This window comes from Perca flavescens, chromosome 8 (genome assembly GCF_004354835.1).
Source record: "Perca flavescens isolate YP-PL-M2 chromosome 8, PFLA_1.0, whole genome shotgun sequence".
Taxonomy (NCBI): domain Eukaryota; kingdom Metazoa; phylum Chordata; class Actinopteri; order Perciformes; family Percidae; genus Perca; species Perca flavescens.
Window position 1 is genome coordinate 26,479,134 of NC_041338.1, and position 22,450 is coordinate 26,501,583.

At 42.0% G+C, this 22,450-nt stretch overlaps 2 protein-coding genes across 3 annotated transcripts in view; one reads left to right on the top strand and one right to left on the bottom strand.

Annotated features, from left to right (window-relative positions):
* The first annotated feature begins 731 nt into the window (after positions 1 to 731).
* On the top strand, positions 732 to 5,120 carry arsa (arylsulfatase A). The gene is made up of 8 exons (XM_028584938.1): positions 732 to 1,059; positions 1,929 to 2,169; positions 2,311 to 2,529; positions 2,703 to 2,872; positions 3,124 to 3,248; positions 3,643 to 3,770; positions 3,862 to 3,964; positions 4,071 to 5,120. Exons 1-8 carry the CDS (start codon positions 803 to 805, stop codon positions 4,364 to 4,366), a joined length of 1,539 nt encoding a protein of 512 aa, XP_028440739.1. The 5' UTR covers positions 732 to 802; the 3' UTR covers positions 4,367 to 5,120.
* Positions 5,121 to 6,208: 1,088 nt separating this feature from the next.
* Positions 6,209 to 22,450, bottom strand: part of mapk8ip2 (mitogen-activated protein kinase 8 interacting protein 2) — a 29,265-nt gene continuing 13,023 nt past the window's right edge. Inside the window, exons 2-14 of one of the 2 annotated variants that reach the window (XM_028584936.1) lie at positions 21,703 to 21,808; positions 15,752 to 15,991; positions 15,575 to 15,650; positions 14,746 to 14,949; positions 11,275 to 13,477; positions 10,849 to 11,054; positions 9,965 to 10,040; positions 9,091 to 9,263; positions 8,885 to 8,994; positions 8,644 to 8,766; positions 8,428 to 8,498; positions 8,237 to 8,335; positions 6,209 to 7,357 (exon numbers count right to left, since the gene is read on the bottom strand). In XM_028584936.1, the coding sequence (XP_028440737.1) occupies positions 7,285 to 7,357; positions 8,237 to 8,335; positions 8,428 to 8,498; positions 8,644 to 8,766; positions 8,885 to 8,994; positions 9,091 to 9,263; positions 9,965 to 10,040; positions 10,849 to 11,054; positions 11,275 to 13,477; positions 14,746 to 14,949; positions 15,575 to 15,650; positions 15,752 to 15,991; positions 21,703 to 21,808 (3,760 nt within the window). In that variant the 3' untranslated portion in view covers positions 6,209 to 7,284. The remainder of the gene's footprint in view (positions 7,358 to 8,236; positions 8,336 to 8,427; positions 8,499 to 8,643; positions 8,767 to 8,884; positions 8,995 to 9,090; positions 9,264 to 9,964; positions 10,041 to 10,848; positions 11,055 to 11,274; positions 13,478 to 14,745; positions 14,950 to 15,574; positions 15,651 to 15,751; positions 15,992 to 21,702; positions 21,809 to 22,450) is intronic. The other variant, XM_028584937.1, reaches the window with a different exon arrangement.

Consider the following 22,450-nt stretch of genomic DNA (forward strand, 5'->3'; position numbering starts at 1 on the left):
TGATTTCTATGTACAGTATTCTCATCTCTCATTCATCTCATTTAATCTCTCTCTCTCTCCAAGCTTATTTGAATGCAGGTAGTGCCCTCTTTTTCTCTTCCTGTCCACCTCACTGAAGCATTGCTTTGAGAATAAATAAATAAATAAACAGGCCCAGTAGGCCTACTGGGCTATATCTGTACAGGTGTGACGTCCATTTCTCCTCATACTGGTGGCTCCTGCAGCACTGCACCAGTGATTTATTTCCACTCTTGTTTGCTTGATTGACCATGTGTCAGGGCGAATCAGTGGCAGAAACCAAGGTTGTCACAGAGGACAAAAACTTAGCAGCAGGCCCTCTGACTAACAACTTCAGGAGAGGCAGACAAAACCTCTGATGTGCTGAGGACCTTGTGGACAGTCTCTGTCCTGCCACGGTAGACACAGTCACGAGACAAGCGCATCTTTACATCGTACTGACACAAACGTAGGCCTATGTGTTAGAAGCTTTTGTTATCAAAGCCGAGCAGCTGTAACCAGTAAAATGCTTAACATTGTTTTTTTGTTTGTTTTTCTTAACATTGTTAATACCTACCTTATGGAGAAGGGTCAGAGTCCAAATAAGCATGAAGAAAGCACCTTTTTTTCTAATTTTAAATAACAAATTAGTTTACCTGCATAATGTAGTCAATAATAAGAGACTACATTTCCTAGCCGTGCGTGACGTCAACTGTACGCGACACTTTCCACAAGTGAACACGTGACGTTTTGTTTTGGTTCCTCTTTCCTCTCTGCGGACCTGACGGCTATCTTCCTTTTGTATATGTCAATACTATCTTCACATGCAGGACGACGCAGAATGGACAACATCGGCTTCCTCTTTTTGAACACTTTTCTTTTTTGCACCTGCTTGGCTTCACCGCCGAATTTTGTCCTCCTCTTCGCAGATGATTTAGGTTTCGGGGACTTAGGTTGTTATGGACACCCCAGCTCACTCACTCCCAACCTGGACCGCCTGGCAGCGGGAGGACTCCGGTTTACAGATTTCTACTGCACCAGCCCCGTCTGCTCCCCGTCCAGGTATAGTAACGTTACACTATGTGTAATTCATGCAGGACCCACGGTGAATGATTTAGTTTAATGTGTGTCTGTGTGTGTGTGTGTGTGAGTGTGAGTGAGTGAGTGAGTGAGTGAGTGAGTGAGTGAGTGGACTAACAAACCATGTTTTAATCTATGCACACACACGTTTTTGTAATTTTAGGGTTCCGTTATGGCCCGTGATTGTATGCCACCCTCTCTAACTTTAAATGTAAATGTTGAAAACAAGTGGTTAAAAGCCATAACCATTTGTGTAATAGCAGACTGTGGAGTGCTGGGATTACTTTATGTTTTATTTATTTCATTTATTTTTATTTATCCTTTATTTTACCAGGTGATATCCCATTGAGATAGTCAAATCTCTTTTACAAGGGAGCCCTGGAGCAACAGTACACAAGTTACACAGAATCACAAAAACAGACACAGCAAACACATAGGCCTACTTTTATTATGCATCTCATTATCATTAACACTTCAATAGTTTGAAGGATGAAAATGTGTCACCAAAAGTGTGATCGTCGTGAAGAATATCCAATAGGAGATGAAGATAAAGTGTTTAATATAAACTCACTGCTGATCAGCATTATTCAGCTGAATGCAGTACAACGAAGGAGTAACTCAAAACAGATCATGTTGTTTATGGAGGAATTAAGTAACATAACTAGTAAGCAGTGTTTAGAGCACATAATACATAACAACTGGTTCACAGTGAATAATATCTCCATGTTGAAAGATATTTGTAAATGAGTAATTTGTGAATTAATACATGGTATGCATGGGTTCTTTTATCCATGTCTTACAAACTTTCCAGTTTTTCCTAAAAGCCTTGCTTTGATTTGTTGGCTTTCCAGGGCATCATTGTTGACGGGGCGCTATCAGACCCGCTCAGGTATCTACCCGGGAGTGTTGTACCCAGGCTCTAGAGGTGGTCTTCCTCTGAATGAGACCACAATTGCGGAAGTGTTGAAACCTATGGGCTATGCTACTGCTGCCATAGGGAAGTGGCACTTAGGAGTTGGGGCCAATGGGATGTTTCTTCCAACCAGGCAGGGGTTTGACCAGTACCTGGGGATCCCCTACTCCCATGACATGGTCAGTGCAATTGAATTTAGCTCCAAACCTAAATTATTAAAAGTTTTGAAAAGTAATCTGTTATGGTATTTGTTAAAAAGAAATTTCTTTTCTGCAATGTCTACTTTATTATTTGTTCCTTTGTCTCCCTGTTCTTCCCAGGGCCCCTGTTGGAACCTGACTTGTTTCCCTCCAGATGTTAAGTGTTTTGGATTGTGTGACGTTGGCACTGTTACCGTCCCACTAATGCACAATGAGGTCATCAAGCAGCAGCCAGTCAGCTTCCTCGATCTGGAAAGGGCTTACAGTGATTTTGCAACCAATTTCATTACCACATCAGCCAAGAAAAAACAACCTTTCTTCCTCTACTACCCTTCCCATGTAAGCAACAGAAACAGTCTGTGATCACACTTACAATCATTGCAGAATCAGAGCTCTCTCCTGGTCAGCTAAATTCTTGAATGCGTAGTACAAGTCCATGTCCACACACACGCCCACGTTAGTTTTTAAAAGCAAGAAAGTCAGTAAACACCTTTTTCTACTTCCTCCTACAGCACACCCACTACCCCCAGTATGCAGGTCAAGGGGCAGCCGGGCGCACTTTAAGGGGCCCATTTGGAGATGCTCTGTTTGAGTTTGACAACACAATAGGAAACCTACTAACAACCCTTGAGAAGACAGGAGTGACCAACAACACACTGGTCTTCTTCACTTCTGACAATGGGTTGGTTTTTGCCCCTTGTTTGTTTTTTATATGAATATGTTGCCTGTGTTGTACTTATAGTTACTTTCATACTTTCTTATGCAGGCATTTTAATCACCCTCCACAATAGCTGTGGTATAGCAGTGTGTTTATCTCTGTTCAAAGGGTGCATAATATCTCGGCCCTCTTTTATTTTTGATTTTTTGTCTTCTTATGATATTGCATTTATTGTCTTTTATCTAATGGTGTGTTATTCCTGTCTCTGTGTGTAGGCCTGAACTGATGCGTTTGTCTCGTGGAGGTAACGCTGGCCCTCTGAAATGTGGAAAAGGCACCACGTATGAGGGGGGCATGAGAGAGCCAGCCATCGCCTTTTGGCCAGGGACTATCAGGCCAGGTGTGGAATCCTTAGTCATCTGCACCAAAAGTTTAGACTGAGTGATGCTTCCAAAGACACATTTTTTCTGTTGCACCAAACCAGCACTTTGGTCAACTTTTGTGCTTTATAAATACATTTTGATTGGATTTTGATTTGGAAACCAGAGTTTTCTACACAGACCACTTCAATTTCAGAGACCATACTGGTGGTTTTGCTTATTGCAATCAAAGCTTCACTGGTGACCATTTTCAGAAGCATACCATGCGTCTTCACAGTGATTTCATACAGTCCAGGCATCAACTGGTCTATGGTTCCAATATGAAAATAAATAGCATAATCAAATGATGAAAACAATTTACACATGTCCTTTTTATGATGGCTGCTTGTTCTTTTTCTGTATGCATCTCTTTAGGTGTGACCCATGAGATGGCCAGCACTCTAGATATCCTCCCCACCATTGCAAGTCTGGCAGGAGCCAAACTACCCCAGGTGATGCTGGATGGGGTCGATATGACAGAAATCCTTGTCAACCAAGGAAAGGTAGTGGCGTAATACCTTACACTGTAGAGATTGAAATATGTGAAAACCAAGCTGATGTATTCATTTTTATTTTTTTTAACTTTTTTTGCAGAGTAAAAGGGAGACAATGGTGTTCTATCCCACAGATCCCGATGAGAAGTATGGCCTGTTTGCTCTCAGGCTAGGGAAGTACAAGGCCCACTTCTATACGCGAGGTACAGCAGACTTCATATACATCATTAGTTGAAACGTCAAGAAGCATTGTCACTCAGTCAGAACTTATGTGTTTTTAACTCCTGCTTGTCCATGTTTGTGCATCAGGTGCTACCCACAGCGGTACTACCCCGGACCAAGACTGCCCAGTATTTGCAGTCCTCAAGGCCCACGACCCCCCTCTTATTTTTGACCTGGAGGCTGACCCCTCGGAGCACTACCCTCTCCCCCTGACGGGAAAACCCGACCTCCAAGCCCTGCTGGAGAGGATCAAGAAAGTCAAGGAGCAGTTTGAAGCCTCCATGGTATTCGGAGAGAGCCAGATATCAAAAGGAACAGACCCCGACCTGGAGCCTTGCTGCAATCCTCAGTGTAGCCCCAAGCCCAGCTGCTGCAAGTGTTAATGGGACAAACTTCCACAACCGCTGAGAGACAATGTGGGAAAGCCTGGAGCTACTGCACTGATTTTTGCCTCAAGATTGCTTTGCACAAGACGTGATGCTGATTTTGTAATTTCCTGATAATGCATCGCCACTTGCTTGTGTTACTGAAAAGTAACATTGTAAACACTCCTCAATGAGGAGATGATTTTCTTAATTTTGATATTGACTATTTTTAGAACTAATGTATGTATGTATGTATGTACTGTATTTTTCCTGACTATTTGAACACATGTTTTATTCATTGATTTATGATTTCATTTTCCACTCAACATTCTTTATAATCATAACATTTGGACTTTATGTGAAAACGCTTTGCAACATATTTCAATCACACAAACAATCAAGAGTAGATCTCAACAATAAAGACAACAATAAAGGTTTCGGACATCAAGCATATATTTTATTCATAAGACCAAACCCATGACAAGTCAGAGTGATTTTTTTGTCAATTTTTTTTTCCTTTGTTTTTCCCTGGAATTTTAATTCATTTTACAAGTCCTTTGTTTTTAAAGATACAAGATAGGATATGTTTGTTCTGTCACATACTGTTTTGCTCTAGGTATACAGTGAAGAATCTTGTTGATGTAATAAAGTCAAAAATTTGGTTTAACTTAATGTATGTCTTAGCGGATATATAGGACTAGATCATCCTCAGAGGTTGTTTTTGTATAGCTGTGTGAAAAGAAGGGTTTTAGGCTGTGACAAGATAGAAAAACATAATCCGAAGCAAATAGATACAGATCAGAGATAGATCACACTGTTGGAGCTCAAAGGCGATAACTATAATCGGCAAGACGCAATAATAGTTTTCCAGTGGCAGCGGACTCAGTCACTACTCAGCTCTAACAGCAGATTGGTCAGTAGTCTGGTGGGTGTATGTGTCACACACTAATGATGTCACATCTCACAAATGTGCTCTAAAGGTGCTGCTGAAGCCTGTCTGTCCAGAGGTATGGAGTTGGCAGGAACTCAAATGCCACCTGTGTGACAGATACTGAGTTAACATCTTGTGAAGAAACACAAGACATTGAAATTAAATTATTGCAGATCACAGAAATGTATGTGTTTCTCTTTTTTTTCAGGGGTTTTTGTCTGGTTGTGATCTCTTTTTTTTTCTTTTTAATTAATGTACATATTCATTTTATAACATACTCAACATAAAGGACACAGCACTATCTTAGATTCGCTATTGTATATACATGATCTAACTGACAGCAATACGTATGTAGATAACGCTCTGCCTCCCTCCTACCATCAGCAGTGAATCGAGGTGTTTGTTCTCGTGAACTGTGACTGAAAGCAGCGGAACAAGATGCTAAACGGTGTCTGAAAGAACAAGGGGGATGGTCAGGGGTGTAAAACCTGAAACTTCAGATGACTTTACTGAGTGCATCATTTATCAAATCTACCCCCTCCGCTATATAAGGTGCTAGACTGTAAGCTATGGTATGCTACAACAACCCCAGAGTATGTTGTTGTGTAATGTAAGAATGATGTTTCAACCTTTGAACCAGATTAACAGCAATAAATAAATATAGGAACACGTGGCCATCCCTTTTATCCATCATACTTAAAAAACAAGATCAAAGTCTAACCATTTACATAACTATAAAACCTCCCTTTTAATGCTTTATTAAAGGTTTGATTACATTGTGATACCAGGACCAAGTTTTAGCAGGACGCTTTCACTGTACAGTAGGCACACTGCAATACAGCATTACTGACACGCGGCTACCAGTCAGTCTAGTCATTCCTTTTCCCTCATTAAAACTGCCAAGTCAAAAGAAAACGGAGACTAGGATGTCCCTGACAACCAGATTTATACAGTCAGAGGTATGAGAATATGGCTTTTCAGAGGGCTTTTGCTTTCTCTGACCTGGAAGTCACATCAGTCATTGCAAAGCATACAGCGATCAGTGATTTGCAATTTTAACAGTTGAATGATTTCATGTGAAAGCTCCCTACGTCGAAGGTCAGCAAGCAGTGCAACTTTGAGGACTGGGCGAAGAGTAAAATGGATCTGTCGTATCATCCAAATGTGCTGACACTTACTGCACCTAATCCAAGCTGAATGAAATATCTGTGGGGCTATTAACATTCAAAGTTCATCACAAGTCATCACTCTAAAATCTCTTACACCTGCAGTTACTCCTGTCAGAGTGAGTCATTAATACCCACAATAAAACAAAATCCCCTCCATCAGTCTCAGCTGTGAGTGTTTCTTAATTAGTCTGGATGAGGCGCCTGCATGTCTACGTTCTATACATATATTTACAACACACACTACGTCTTGTACGCGACACAGGGGTAAGCTCGGACCAAGGACAGTTCACTGCACTCTCTCTACTTTGCTCCAATGTCACTATCAGTAGAAATCAAATTAGCAGTTATAATATTTTGAACAAATACATATTTACAGTTAATTAAACGCCGACCTCTTGGTTCTACACCATTTCTGTACTGATTGTTGAGCTGCTTGCCATTCACTTAGATATGTGTATTTCTTGGTGTGTCTGTGTGCAGTAACCCTACTAGCCATGCATTGAAAAGTGAAACAGCAGTAGTAGGTATATTGTTTTCATTTCAAAAGAGGAACCCTTAAATAAACAGGTGCTCAGCGTCTTAGTTTTGTATCATAGAAAAAGTTAAAAGAAACAGGCAATCAATCCATCGAGATGATGGAAATAAACAGAGAGAGGGATGAATGAAATCATTCAAATGCCTAGCATACTGTAGAAATGAAGATCCCAGTTTTAGAGGGACACAAAGGAGTATTTTACAATGGAGAGAAGACCCCACTGACAGCGCCCTCTGGTGGCAAACCTGATGAACATACACAAGCTGCAGAGAAAGAAGGTGGGTCATCATGGCAACACTTCTTACTCCAGGTAGATGTCCTCGGTGGGGCAGGCGTACTCCAGATGTTCCTGGTAGTACTCCTGGAAGGCTCGTCTGTGGAAAATACAGACAGAAGAGAGCATGACTAAAGATCAACCTGCCAGCTATTAAAGGCAGCCTTCCATAGTAATCCTTCTTGTATTGTATTGTAACAGATTTTATGAAAAATTTAAAATGCTTAATTAAAATAATTCCAGTGCAAATACAGAATCACTCTTGTTGAATCAAAGGAGGGTAATTGTTTTTGTCCTTGTTGTTGGGTCTGTTCCACAGACAGAGCCGGATGAGAACCTGATAGATGAAACAGTTTTGCCCACCCCATGCTCTGCTGCCTGCTGTCGCTCCATCCAGACACAGTGAACTATCTGTATCTTTAATTATTCAAACCCCGTATGTCTGAATCCGACATGACTAAGCTTCCACACATGCACACACATTAAATACTGCAGTGCACAATAAACCTGGATAACTGCTCACTTATCCGGCTACAGATGAGAGTGATTGGAAATAAAGATACACTTTAATCCAGGAATATGAGATCAGACTACAAGGGCAAATCATCAAAGAGCACTTCAAATATGATGTACAGCTAAATAATTTAGTTAATGTTTCCAATCTCTTTTAAGGGCTCTTAGCATTTTCGGTATCTTGACAAATAAAGTGCATTTAAACACATTTTCAGTATCTTGACAAATAAAGTGCATTTAAACACATTTTTAACATATATATATATATATACACATATACATATATATATATATATATATATATATATATATATATATATATATATATATATATATATTTAACATGTATATATGTTAAATCAAACAAAAGCACAGAAACACAAAAGAAGTAGAAGTAAAGTCATTACTGTGCCTTGGTATACCTTTGATGTCGAGTAATTGATGTAATAATGTGATTTGGACTCACCCAACACACTCTGCTACAGGCCGCATGGACTCCTGGGATACAAACACGTGGCAAGCAAATCTGTTCAACATGGGGTGCTTAGTGATAAAGCCAAAGTAGCTGCAGAGAGAAGAAAACAATATGATGAAATCAGTCAGCTGTTACACTGCACACTTGTGACAAGAGGGCAGAAAACCAATGTGTTTGTTTACCAGTTGTTCCTCGGATGGCATCCACAGAAGGAGATGTTCTTCATCTGGAAGAAGTGACTACATCTGTCATACTGAAGATGGGGCGAGGTGCAGAGACAGAGACAAGAAGAAAGCATTAAAGCATTAATGTAACTTGTTATTCCATAGCAGAGGGACGACTGACTTTGAATTAATTGTCTGAGGAATTGATTGATTCATTTTTTCATTTGTCCATACCTCATCGAGTGTGTCATATTCATCCTCCAGACTCATGATCAGTTTCACTCCTTGCAAGCTAATCTCCAGCTCACACAGAGAAGGAGGTCGCACATGTACCGTCCGTTTCCTTGATATCGCGATCTAACATAAATATATCATATTTACATGTCAAAACAACTTCCTTTAATGGTGCATACAGTGTAGCAACATGCTTGTGTCTGTTTTGTGCCATTGTTTTGCCGTTTTCCACTTGGCTCACCTTCTGCATGGCGGCGCAGAGAATGCCGTTGCCTTGGTGATAAGGTACCTCAACAGACCCCAAAAACTGAACGCTGAAAGTCTCAATCCATGCTGGATTTCTTTTCATGCCTACAGAGTGCAATGTAGACACATACAGAACATGTGATTGTTCTTACCTTCACAGTGAGACAAAGGAAACAACAGTCGATGACTCTCTCAACTCACCCAACAGCTCCTTAGACTGGCCTATGACCTCATGGGCATAGAAAGCAGGAAAGATGCCCCTCTCCCCTGTTCGCATGTTATAGCCTCGGTACCAGTAGTCATCCTCTTCTTCCTCCACATACAAAGGATCATCCACATCCAGCTCCAGCTCATCTGCATGTCTGGGGATGAATCTGCAGAGAGCAGCAGAGAGGGAGAGGACAAAAAAGAACTCTGTTAAATGTTGTGTCCTTACATTGTATCCCTGCTGCTGCGCATCCTATAGATGGGAGTTAATTCAATCAGGAAGCATCTGTTTGGGTTTCAGGTGACTCCCATTGGAGAGCAGAGAGAAAAGAGAAATTAAACAGCTGACAGAGAAAGACAGTGGGGTGGGTGTAGGGAGACAGAGCTCTACATTTTGGGATGTACTTACTAAAAAAAGTACTTTAGCAAAGCAAATACATTATTATAAATGCACAACATGTACATGTATACAAGGGAGGTGCATGTAGCTTTCCCTCTCGCTCTTGCACACACCCAAGCGCAGACACAGGGGGTGTCTCATGTGATTATTACTGGTCACCCTGCAACTCTCGAGCCCAACTGTAGCTTGGACATCTGCTCTCCTCCCTTACATAATTAGTGAATCATCAAGGAAAAGTAGCTTTGTTTATCTCCACAAGGGCCTTTTCTCCCAGACACAAACTGGTAATTTGCAAATTGGAGTTAATGGAATTCACAATTTATTCCACCATACTGTTTCTACAATCGCTGAAAACAATTGGCCGCATTTCTTGCAATCTTTTATTATGTATATGCTCTTTGCTGGAGTTCGCATTGCTCCCACTGATATCCCATTATCAAACAATGAGTGTACTGTAGATTGTCTTACCTGTAGACTGCCCTGTGTGTCTGGTCCCTCTCCTCTCCATTGATGGTACAGGAGAAAAGCCCAAAGGACTCTGTGCCTAAGTGGCAAACATACGCCTGTTAGACCTTTTTATTGTCCTGAAAACAACCTTTTCAAATAAAACTGAAAGCTAAATGTCAAAAACAACATACACTGAATTATTTGTTGTAATTATTTGTTGGAGGTACATTCTCAAGTAAACTTTGTTGGAAGTAGTCTAAATGGGAGCTCATTTGATTTGTCAAAAAAGAAATGGCAAAGAAAGCCTTTGTAATGAGCCTTTGATTATGCAAATCACCCTTTATTAGGGATATGAATCTTGAAGCGAGAGCACTGATTGATGATGGATGTACTGGAAGGCAGAGCCCTCCCATAGGTCTTGTGTGGGATCCCTGCCAAATTTAGATCACATGTTAATGTATCATGCTGACAGTGATGAGTTAAACTCTAATGTAGTATATTCATTCTACAGAGCCTGAGTACATTTTAACGATAATAGGTATATTTACATTAGCTTAAGTTAAAGGAATAGTTCCACATTTTGAAAAATGCACGTATTCACTTTCTTGCCGGGAGTTACTGTAGATGAGGAGTGGTAATGAGTAAGCTTTAGAACCAGGATGGATGTTTCCCCCTGCTTTTAGTCTTTATGCGAAACTAAGCTAATATCTCCTGACTAGTTTCATATTTAATTGACAGATATAAGAGTGTTTCTTATCTAACTCTCAGAAAGAAAGTGAATATGTGTATTGCCCAAAATCTCAAATGATTCCTTTAATCCGTAAAATTACATCTTTGATTGCAAGTACATATCTGAGAGTTTTCCAAAAGGGTGCAGTGTCTGAACAGCCTTGTGGACGACTTACTGGAGGAGCGGGAGGTGCTGTTGACGAACACATTGAGGAACTTCTTAGAGAATGGGAGGTCAGCCTCAGGGGATGAGTCCTCAGAAGAACTGAGAAGTTCTGGCCTCACCTCCTCATCATCGTGACCATAGTCCACCCCTCTCCCCAAAGGTTCCTCGTCACATAGCGTGGAGAGCTCACTGTCATCACTCAGGACGGAGGTGCACCTGAGAGGACAGGGTTTGTTGGTTTCAAGTACTGTAAGATTACTTGATTTACCACTAGAAGGCACACCCTACAGAAAGTAGTGTTTAATTAAAAAATTTAAATAAGTGTTTACCTCTAATTAGAGAATAATGCAAATACTATTGCATTTGTTCTGCCCAATTTAAACACAGACACATACTCAATTTTCACACATTTCACACACTGATTGTCAGAGCATACCTTCTGAGACTGACTAGTTCCAGCGTAGTATTCTCATCCACCACCAGCGTGTACTTCATGGAGTCATACGCCAGTCCATCATCTTCATTCGGCTGCCTCAGAGCCAGATCTTTCTCACACAGTGGTAGGTCATGGTCAGATATGAGATGGTCTTGCACACTGGAATCAAGGGGTGGTGAACTGTCAAGCTCTAAGTCACTTCCCCTGTAGGACTGCTTCCTCAAGCCACCCAGGAATGGGTAAGAGTCTCCGTCGTCCTCCTCTTCTTCATTGTCCGTGGAGTAGGTGAGGCTGAAGCAGCGGTTTGTCTGGGCAGTGGGTATGTCCAGTGTCAGGCTTTGTTTAACCTCGGTGATACGCTCAAGAGAGGCTGAGGAACGACTCGTTGGCCTGGGCTCAGTTTCTCGTCCTTCGTCCTTGTCGCTGACCACACTCTCACTGAGGCTTGGTGAGTCCAGATCCTTCCTTCCCTCTAGCATCATCAAGTCATTGTTGGGTTCTTCATCTTCCTCCTGTCTCCTGGCATTCTTGGATGGTTTGTCTGTGAAGTTCTTCTCAGAGTCTTTAGTGGTATCTAAGGAGTTGAAATCTGTGGTCCCCCTCCCGTTGTTTGCACAGCGCTCTAAGATCACAGGGTTTATGGTGTCACCAGTACAGTTGTTCATATACAGACAGGTATTCATCACTGCTCCTTTTGAAGACTCCACACTCTTCCTCCTCTCTCCTTCATTCTCTTCTTCCTCTGATCCCTCCATCTCTGCTTTCTTCTCTTGGTCCTCATCATTGAAACCATCTCCATCTCCAATGTCTGAGGATGGTGAGATGGTGTCTGACACAGACACCTTCCTCTTGAAGCAGTCCTCAGGACAACTGATTGGGTACGAGCCCTCTGAGATCATCCTGTTGACCAGGTTGCTGAGCAGCCATGGTGAGTCTGAGTTCTCGCTCAGGTCGTCTTCGCTTTCTGATTCGGAGTCTCCCTCACTGGTTCCATCATATTCATCTGCATTGGGCATTAGCCTGGGTCCCACTGGCAGGTAGAAGGAGCGTTTGAAGCTCTCTAGACTGTGGTCTGGTTCTATCTGCAGTACCATCTGTCTGGACATGCTGTCTTCACATTGTTGGGCTGGAGGCAAAGTTTCATCTGGGTCAGCCTGGTGTTCGAAAGACAGCTCATCGTCCACATTCTGCAGCCCCATCAGAGCTCGATCATCATCGTAGGACTCAGGGGGTAAGATGGGTGAGTCAACAGGGGATGGTGTAGCAATAGTGGGTGAGGGTAGAGGGGAAGGAGAGGGAAGAGGAGACCCTTCTTTGATTGGGTCAGGTTGGCCCAGAAGTAAAGACACTTTCAGTCCCACGATGCCACTGTCCTGCTCTAACTCTGTGTCCGGGTCCAGTTCCTGGTCTGATGTAGGCGAGCTGGCCTCCTCAATGGAGTTGGTGAGGTGAGACGAGCGTCCACTGCTGCTGTCATCACTTGTCAGGTCAAGCTCTGTCTCTGAGATAGAGGAGATCATGTTGGAGACCACGGGACCTCCACAGGCAAACGCTGCCTCCAGCTCCCCTTCAACGTCAGAGTCAGAGCCTGGAGAGCTGAGGTCCTTGTCCTGGTCCGAAGTCATGTAACCCTGCTGGTTCATGTCTGCTATCCCTGGGTCTGAGGATGGAGAGGTGGAGTCGTTAGCGGCTGCCTCCATGGCAGAAACTGCTGCATCGGAACTGTTGGACCGGTCAAGAACATCTGAGCGGCTGTTGGCCATAAAGCTGGAGAAGGAGGCGGGTTCAATGGAGGGGAATTCCACATAAGTCGACTGATTCTCCTTACACACCATATCGTAAGTCTCCTTACACATGAACTCCACCTCAAAGTCCTTCTCCAGCTCTTCATCAGAGAAGGGTGTATCGGCACCGTCGTTGGCTCCCATGGGTGCAGTGGATGACAAGCAGCGACTGGTTCCATCTGGATCTAGCTCGTTCTCCGGCTCCACACCAGACTCACTGGTGATCGTGTAAGTGTCAGTGGCACGCCGGTTTGAGTGTTTGTGGTTGTGGTCGCTGTTGAGGTCATGGTCCACCTCGGTGTCCGAACACTGGGAGTGCTCGTCTACAGAAGGTACTCTGGCTGTCTGGACTGAAGGGTCTACTTTTGACTCAGTGACATCACCAGAGAAAGGGTGGGACTTGTGTTGACCAAATGAGCCTGTGAAGATAAAATGGTGGGGAGAAACAAGAAAGGCAATGGGAGAATGAAAGTACAGGATGACATAGAGGATTATGAAGAAGATGATGTAGAGAATGCAAAAAGAGAAAGGAGACAGGTCAGAAGAGTTGCAGAGCAATTTGGACAATTAAAGAAAGAAGATTATAGAATAATATTTTTTTCTTGAGTTCATAATCAGTTTTTTTACAAAAGGATGTGGAATGAGCAAGTTCAGCAAATGCTTTTTCATTAGAAACACACAAATATGATTTCCCAAAGTAGACTAGTGTAAATGGGTTTGTAACAATTAACATGATGTGTTTTGCTAAACATACAGTATCTCACAAAAGTGAGTATACCCCTCACATTTTAGTAAATATTTCATTATATCGTTTAATGGGACAACACTGAAGAAATGACACTTTGCTACAATGTAAAGTATTAAGTTTACAGCTTGTGTAAATGTGCAGTCCCCTCAAAATAACTCAACATACAGCCATTAATGTCTAAACCGCTGGGTACACCCCTATGTTAAATTCCCATAGAGGCAGGCAGATTTTTATTTTTAAAGTCCAGTTATTTCATGGATCCAGGATACTATGCATCCTGATAAAGTTCCCTTGGCCTTTGGAATTCAAATAGCCCCACATCATCACATACCCTTCACCACACCTAGAGATTGGCATGGGGTACTTTTCATAAAATCATCTCTCAATGCAAATCAAACTAGCTATTAGGCTAACTGACATAGAACCATGCCAATCTCTAGGTCTAGGTGCATAGTATCCTGGATACTATGCATCCTGATAAAGAGATGATAGAGAGATGATTTTATGGAATCTACCCCATGCCAATGTCTAGGTATGGTGATCTTTATCAGGATGCATAGTATCCTGGATCCATGAAATAACTGGCCTTTAAAAATAAAAATCTGCCTGTCTCTATGGGAATTTAACATAGGGGTGTACTGACTTTTCTTGCCAGCGGTTTAGACATTAATGGCTGTATGTTGAGTTATTTTGAGGGGACTGCACATTTACACTGTTATACAAGCTGTAAACTTAATACGTTACATTGTAGTAAAGTGTCATTTCTTCAGTGTTGTCCCATTAAAAGATATAATGACATATTTACTAAAATGTGAGGGGTTAACTCACTTTTGTGAGATACTGTATATAGTCATATAAGTGAAATTCACATCACTACACTACACGACACTGATGATAATGGAATGAGCTCTAAGCTTGCTGGGCTGGCCTTTTTGTTACCGTATTCGGGCCTCTCCCGCCTGTTGCCCTCGATGTCGCAGAGGAGGGGCCTATGAGGGGATTGGGGGTTCCCGCCCTCCCCTGCCTGTTTTGGTGGAATACCTTTGCTCTGAGACCCTGGTGCCTGGGAAACTGGAGAGGTTGGGCACTGGCCTGTCACATGGCTACCATCCTCCAGACATGAGTGGGTTGGAGACAGACGACCTTGATGTAGAGAAGATATTTATTTTCTAATTGTGTAATGCCTGCAGTTTGTAAATAATCATTTATAATAGCTGGGGCTTCTTTTAAACAAGGCAACAATACATCTGCCGATCTGGGACAATCATTTCACGAATGAAAAACTTAAAAAAAAAAAAGAAAAAAAAAGAATCAAGAAACTTAAAATACTTTCAAATCTAATATGATGTGCATTGATGATTTTTTTTTTTTTTTTTTTTTTTTGATTATTTCCTTCTAATTACCTGACATGAGCCAATCCATGTCATTTTCAAATAATACACAACTTGCGTTTCATCAGGTTGAATTTAAGGATATTTTATTATATGATATGATATTTTATTATATTATTTGCAGAAAGCTGTGATGGGGCAGACTATATACTGTATCTGTTATCAGTCATTAGAAGATCCCTAAGTGATGCAGCTAATGAATTAGTGTTGGGTAAGAAACTGGATCTATTATGTATGAAATGTATTTCTTCTCCAAAGATTTACCAAAATATTGTCAGTCAAAATAAGCAGGTGTGGTACACCAACAAAAGAATACAATGAAAACATATCTATAGTCCATACTCAAACTTATCACAGCTAATTACTCATGTATTCACCCTGTGAGGTCTTGCGTAAAGAGTCCTGCCAGCTTCCTTTCTTTGGGGAGAGACTGCTGTTGTTGTTCAGTGAATCCTAATAAGAGGAGAGAGAGGAAGATATTCAACAAAGTTGTACAGAGTTATACCTAATCTGTGTTCAGTGTGTGTTTAGGACCACAGCTTCAGGCTGCTTACCTGTGACACAGCAGTGGTGAGGTTCAATGTGGTGGGTCTGCTCTTCAGAGTGCCAAGAGTAGGAGAGAGAGGGGGGGAGGCAGAGGGGGACGGGGGTGCATCAGGGTCAACCTCTTCATCTTCTTCCTCTTCCTCCTCATCATCCTCATCTTCATCGTCAATCATCTCAAACTCTTGGAAGTCATCCTGGAAGGAGCAGACTGGGTGGTGCATGTCACTCTTCTCCAGAATGAGGGAGTCCTAAGGCCAAGGACAGAGATAGAAAGACAAAAGAGAAAGAGAGACTTGTAATGTGGTACACACACCTTCAGCATGTTTTAGATAAACTAACCAAAGCATCTCCTGTTCTCACAGCAGAGGGGAAAGTGTTATGTAGTGAGTCAACACAAAGAAAAAAGCTGCTACCTTCTATCCACTGCATATTATTTCCATTTTCATCTAAAAGCTTTGCCAAGAACAGGCCTGTCTGAGAGATGATTAGAACAAGGAGATCACAGATGGACGGCATGCAACACGATGTTCTTTGATTACACAGAGGGCATTTGTAAAACACACATAAAAGCACTGTAGTGGGCAACTCTGTCACATAAGCAGCCACAGTACATTTTGCTGATATGTTCTTTCTGCAAACTCGGGTCCTCTGTGTGCAGTGTGCACCCATGAATACACTTGTGTGTGTGTGTGTGTGTGTGTGTGTGTGTGTGTGTGTGTGTGTGCATAAGACAGATAAGCTAAGTGCAGCCTTCAGCATCAGCAGCGTTCCCACCTCCCTATGAAAAGATAAAGGTGAAAAGGTTGAAACAATTAAGTCAATACAAAGTAAACTGGAAAAAAACTAGTCTTTAGGATGGACTGTTTGGAAGAGAAAGGAGGACGTGATAGTGTGTGTGTGAGGCAATGAAATAAGAGTGGATCAATCAATAGTCTCTCAGGTTTCATTTGGTTTACCGGAAAGCAGTGCACTAAATGATTGAGGTTTAATAGACCACACCTCCATGGACGTGAGTGTGCTGCTGTGTAGTTTTCATGTTTGCCAGATACAAGGTATATTGATGGTGCAAGGTCTATGAAGTAGCTTTTTGACACATCTCACACTGTCTGCTAAATATGGAAGAAGAGGCAATTGCACTTTGTCTGTGACAAGGCAAAATTGATCACATTGCTGCATTGTGGAACTGCATAATCTCTCACCTACATTCAACCTTACAAAAGTGAGATCACAACAACACCATCTCCCCTGATGAGCCTAAAAACATTGAGTATATGGCGTTGCTCATGCTAATATTACTGTAATAAAAACTGATACATCATGGACAGAGTGCACAGACATTACCACAAACATTTGTGTCTTATTTTTCTTCGGATTATCCCTTCCCTACTTTAAATTTGACAAAGCAACACAATTATTGATTTATCTGGTTTACAGTTTGAGCAACGCAGCAGTTTCTTTGCCTCTCAGTACAGACTCTTTAATGGAGGAATCAAAGCTCACCCTCTCGGCCATCCAACGCGATTCTGCTGACGCCTGGTGCATCCACTTTATGCCACAGCAACAGAAATCAACTCTCAATCTATTACTGAGAGAGTACACATGAATATGTATACTTATATCTAATTAACATATCTATTTTTTCTGTTCTTTAGCTGTTGAGAGAGAAATGTTTTGAAAGGAATTGTGTATTGGCATGTGTTAGGAAACCTTTAAATCAATCATTATAGGCATTCTCACTTCATGATCTACAGACAAGATTCATAATGTTGTTTCCTTACACTGACCCATCATAATCCATCACTGGGTATATGTGACCTATAACGCCATGGCAGGGTAAAAATCCAAAGATCCATCAGCAGGGTTGTGAAAATGCCACACCTGCCCGGGAAAATAACCTGCACTGTCAGGAGACATCCTTTAGCGGGGGCCACCTGACAGACTCGAAGAAAAAGAGAGAACTATAAATAAGAGTTGTGTGTTGGAGAGAATCGATCTCCATAGTCTCCAGTTCCCAAGGACATCCCATCAGGCCCAGTGACTGTCACTCCTCTGTCACCCAGCAGACTTATGCTGGCACAGGGAGGTGTTGTGAATGAGTTTAGCTCTTACATACACAGAAGCATAGGAGAGTACAACTGCAGTCAATGGAAACTAAATTAGTCTAAAGTTAAAACTTTATTCTTTGTATCATACAAACTGCCCAAATGCATAAAAGCTGTACTGCTCCACATTCATACACACACTTTTGAACTTTTAACAGCTCTGCTAAAGACTAACATTTATTCAGTCATTTCTGCTAATCAGCAGCTCAATAGGGCAGTGTCTCGGGATGCTGATCAGTCGGCAAAGAGACGACACTGTGACAAAAACTTAGAGTTTCATCCTATAAGTCATTTGTGTGAAACGTCATAATTGGCGTACAAATTCTGGAGTTATGGCCAAAAATGCATTTTGTGAGGTCACAGTGACCTTGACCTTTGACCTCTGAAATCTAATCAGTTGGGTGGGTGTTTGTGCCTAATAGGGTTAGGGTAAGATTCCCTCCACACGGACAACCTAAAAACATAATGCCTCAGGCCATGGCCGTCGCCAGCATGGAGGCATAAAAGGATGAACACAGAGCAGCTTTTGGATCATGAATTAGCAGACCACAGGCTTGTCCAGCAAGGGTAATTCTATACAACCTACTGCGTCTGCTGCTGCACATCAGAAGAAAGTGACATGGCAGCTCCACTATACAGCACTGTCCTCAGCAGTGGGGAGCGGAGAGGCTTTGGGTTGAACTGCAGGGCCATCTTGCTTACTGAGTGGACCAGCTGACAGAGCAAAGCACTGGACAGATGAGAGAAACTGAGGACATGATCCTCAAGTGATCACACTTGTAGCTCTCAAAGAAGAGAAGTGGAGGCTGAGAAGGAAGTGACCTTTTACTATAACACCTAACAGCAGGGTCAACGGAAAACAGGAAGGGTCTGGTAGAGGTGCAAAAAATCCTTGCAGAGACCAATATACAACTGTTGATTGACCATGAATGCAATGCTGTCCAATTACTGCAGATGTACAGGAGTTATCCGTTGGCTGTGTCAGTACTGCAGTCAGGTATTCGACTAGGTGTTGTATTTTGGGTCTTTTTCAGTGCATAAATTACTGGCTACATGTTCACTGGTGCATGATTGGCTCCATACACACCTGCAAAGCCATTAGTCTTGTATCACTCAGGCGGTACTGTTACAATAATTGAAAAAAGGGAAATGATTTACTATTTACTACATTTATGCTCTTTTCCCATCTAGCTCACAATATGATCATAAAAAAAGGTATGACTACATAATCACTATCGTCCCAAATGTATTTCTTACATTTACTTTGTTTGTAATGACAGTATGATTTGTGTCTGTGTGTGGGTGCATGTCTGTCCACTTAAAGCCCATTAACCTCTTAATCTGGGTGAATTTTATGTTGGAGGGTATGACAGATGTCGATTAGCCTACCATTAATGGAGACCACCTAGTGTGTGATGGCCTCCATCTATCAGTGTATTACTCAATTTCCACATTTTTAACTAGCACTACGTAGAGACACAGATACACCATTGCTCTGTCACACACTGAATTATGCATGCGCTCATGGTGTTCAATCGGGGCTGTGGAGAGACTGAGATGGATGCTAGAGAGACAGGAAGTGAAGAATCAGGGGAGAGTCACGGCAGAAAGCAGCAGGGTGTGTGTGTATGTGTGGGGGGGGAAGATTCAGACAAAAAAGGGAGGGGCTCCCTCTATTGTGGTCTCTCTGCTAGTTATTTTGATATTCTGGATTAAAATAATTAAAGGTCAAGGAGAAAAAACAAATCACACGGTTGAAAATACATTCTCAAACCTAATCCCCTCTGACATAACGGATAGTAGGAAAGGACAGCCTGAGTCGGAAATGCTATAGCAAGTTGGCATTTGGCCAGCAATCACCATTTCCTCAGAGATATAAAATCAGACATTGATAACAAACCCATGTGAACAATCTTTAATTGCCTATCTCTTTAGCTCTGGATGACAGAATAAGCAATTTTTTTAAGTGTGTCTATTTGTTTTTGTTCACATGTACGTATGTGTGTGCTCCTGTCAAAAAAAGCTAAGTACCGATCTAAAGGGTTATGCAGATTAAGACCTGAACCCCATAACGAATTGGAATTAATCAGAGCTGGGGATTGGGGCCGGAGGATAATCTCACTGTTTAGTTTGGCTGTTCTTTCTAAACATCAAAGACATGCTGCCCAATATGGCTAAATCATACTGACAAAAAAACAGAAGCCATTCTCTTAATCAGCAGAGTGTTGTGCACGAGGGAGTGACTGCTGCTGCTGACGAGCTAACAGTGTCACCCACCCGACTGATGCAGGCAAAATCAAATACCATGCGTAATACCCTTTGCACATCTCACCTTTCATTCTCTGTTATTTAAATGTACATGGACACACTCAGAGGGCAACTGGGTGTCTGTCCTATCCATCCCATGTCAGCAAGATTACTTCCTGTGGGCAATGATGCAATGTAACAAGGACCGACACTATCTCTGCCGTGCGCTTTCTTGATTGTGAAGTGAGCAGTCACAGCCTTTGCTGATGTGTATATGATGTGTGTGTGTGTGTGTGTATGTGTGTGTGTGTGTGTGTGTGTGCATGTGTGTGTGAACACGTGTGGAAGGGAGAGAGGAGGAAAAGGATACTGATGCATGGTTTACTATACTGTATTGCCTCTCTGGAACAAAAAGAAAAGAAAAAGAAAAAGTCTTTCTTACTGGAGAGGTTTCCTCACATGCTACATGAACACAGCTTTGCTACAGAAGGGCTGCTAGCTATCCATAATGTGTTTTGTTGGTGGATTACAGTGGAGGAAGCAAAATATCTAGCACAGATTTATACTGAGAGCTTAACCCTCAGAACCAACCATCCCTGAGCTAAATCCCTGTTTCCAGTCACCTCGGCAGTAAGAGAGAGAGAGAGAAAGGGAGAAAGTGAAGGAACCATAGCTTTAAGGGGGAAAGGGAGTGGAGAAGTGGTAAAGAGCAAGGGGGAGGGAATCTGAGCTCTGTCTCCGAGCAACACTGCATAGCAGGGAAGGAAGGGAAGACACATGGGAGGGAGGGAGGGACGTTGTCTCTGCATAGCAGCAAACTGCACTGGGTCACCCACCCTCTGCTGTAGCTGTGGCTCCACGCCACCAGCATAAAACATTTACATCCCACAGGATGGAGAGAGGGAGAAAGACAGAAAGAGAGAGGGAGGATATGAGAAAATAATTCTTAGAAATTGTGTAATTAAGGTCTAAGCTGGTCGGACATGTGGGGTGTTGCAGCTAATGATTAAATTATTTGCATATAATTCCTAACACAGTCACTAGAACAGGATGCTTAGTGGACATGCTACTTAGAATTTCTATTATATGCCAAGGAGTGTAGTGAATGTATGCTGTTTGCTCAGATCCAGTGTGTATGATGATTTGTATGATTATCAGAGTACATAAAGGAAGCGTCACAATGTTTACCAAAGCCACGCATGTTTATCATTTTGCCACTGGTATTATAATATCAATATCAGAGGCTTATGACAATTACTGTGACGACTGAAATGCTGGTCGCTTAAATAAAAATCCAGTGCTTACATAAGATAGCTATGTGCAAATAAGCAGTTTTCAACACTAAATAGCTATGCAAACCAAGTCAGTCTCTATCTTTCTTTCTGTCACCTTAAGTATGCAACACGTGTCAGCTCATTTTTACTATAGCTTGCTTGAAGTTTCTCTCCTGTCACTGCAGAGGAGCAACCGATATGCCAAAATTTGGTAAAAAACAGAAAAATGGGTTCCATTCCAAAACTTTCAAATATTTGAGACACAAAGCGCAAGAGATGCAAGAAAAGGTCACTTTTCAATAAAAGAAACCACATAACAACAATAGAGGGCCCCACCTTCTCATAAGGATCAGAGTCATAGTTGAGTCCAATCCCGCAGTCATCCGTGATTTCAGAGAGATCTTCATCATCAAACTCCTCCAGGCTGATGTCGTGTGCTGGCCTGGAAACACATGAGAGACAATATATGAGGGGAATTTCTCATTGATTTATGCCCACACACTGAGACCTGCTCTAGGGGAAACCTGTTCTAACTCATGGCCTGTTACTGTCTATCTGGGTCTCAGTCACATATACTGGACACAGGCAGCACACACCCACGTCCTCTACCTTCTTTTCCTTAAAAATCCACACCAACGAAGTGTGACACATTTCAGTGGTGTGGAATGACAACAGCAACACATACAGTATTGCAATTAAATTTCACATTAAGTTGGTTGGATTATGTCATATGAGCTGTGGATGTTCTAAACAGAGTATGTACTAAGATGTTCTAAACAGAGTATGTACAGCAACAGCACACTACCGGAGGGAAGTGATGCATTTGTAATGAGCTGTGGCATTGCAAGTTTTCTTGATTAGACTATATCTCATCTTTGCCCCATTAATTTCAGCAGGCTCAAAGTTCTACAGCAGTTAGCTTGCTTTGTGTTGAAGGAAATGCTGCATTGCAGCTTTCCTACTAAGAAAAGGGCACTCCACATATTACGTATGGAGGTGAGCTTACATCACGCAGTCATATAGTATCCCAAATATTGGTCCCTTGGAGAAAACAAGGACATACTGATGCACCTAAAAGTATAAC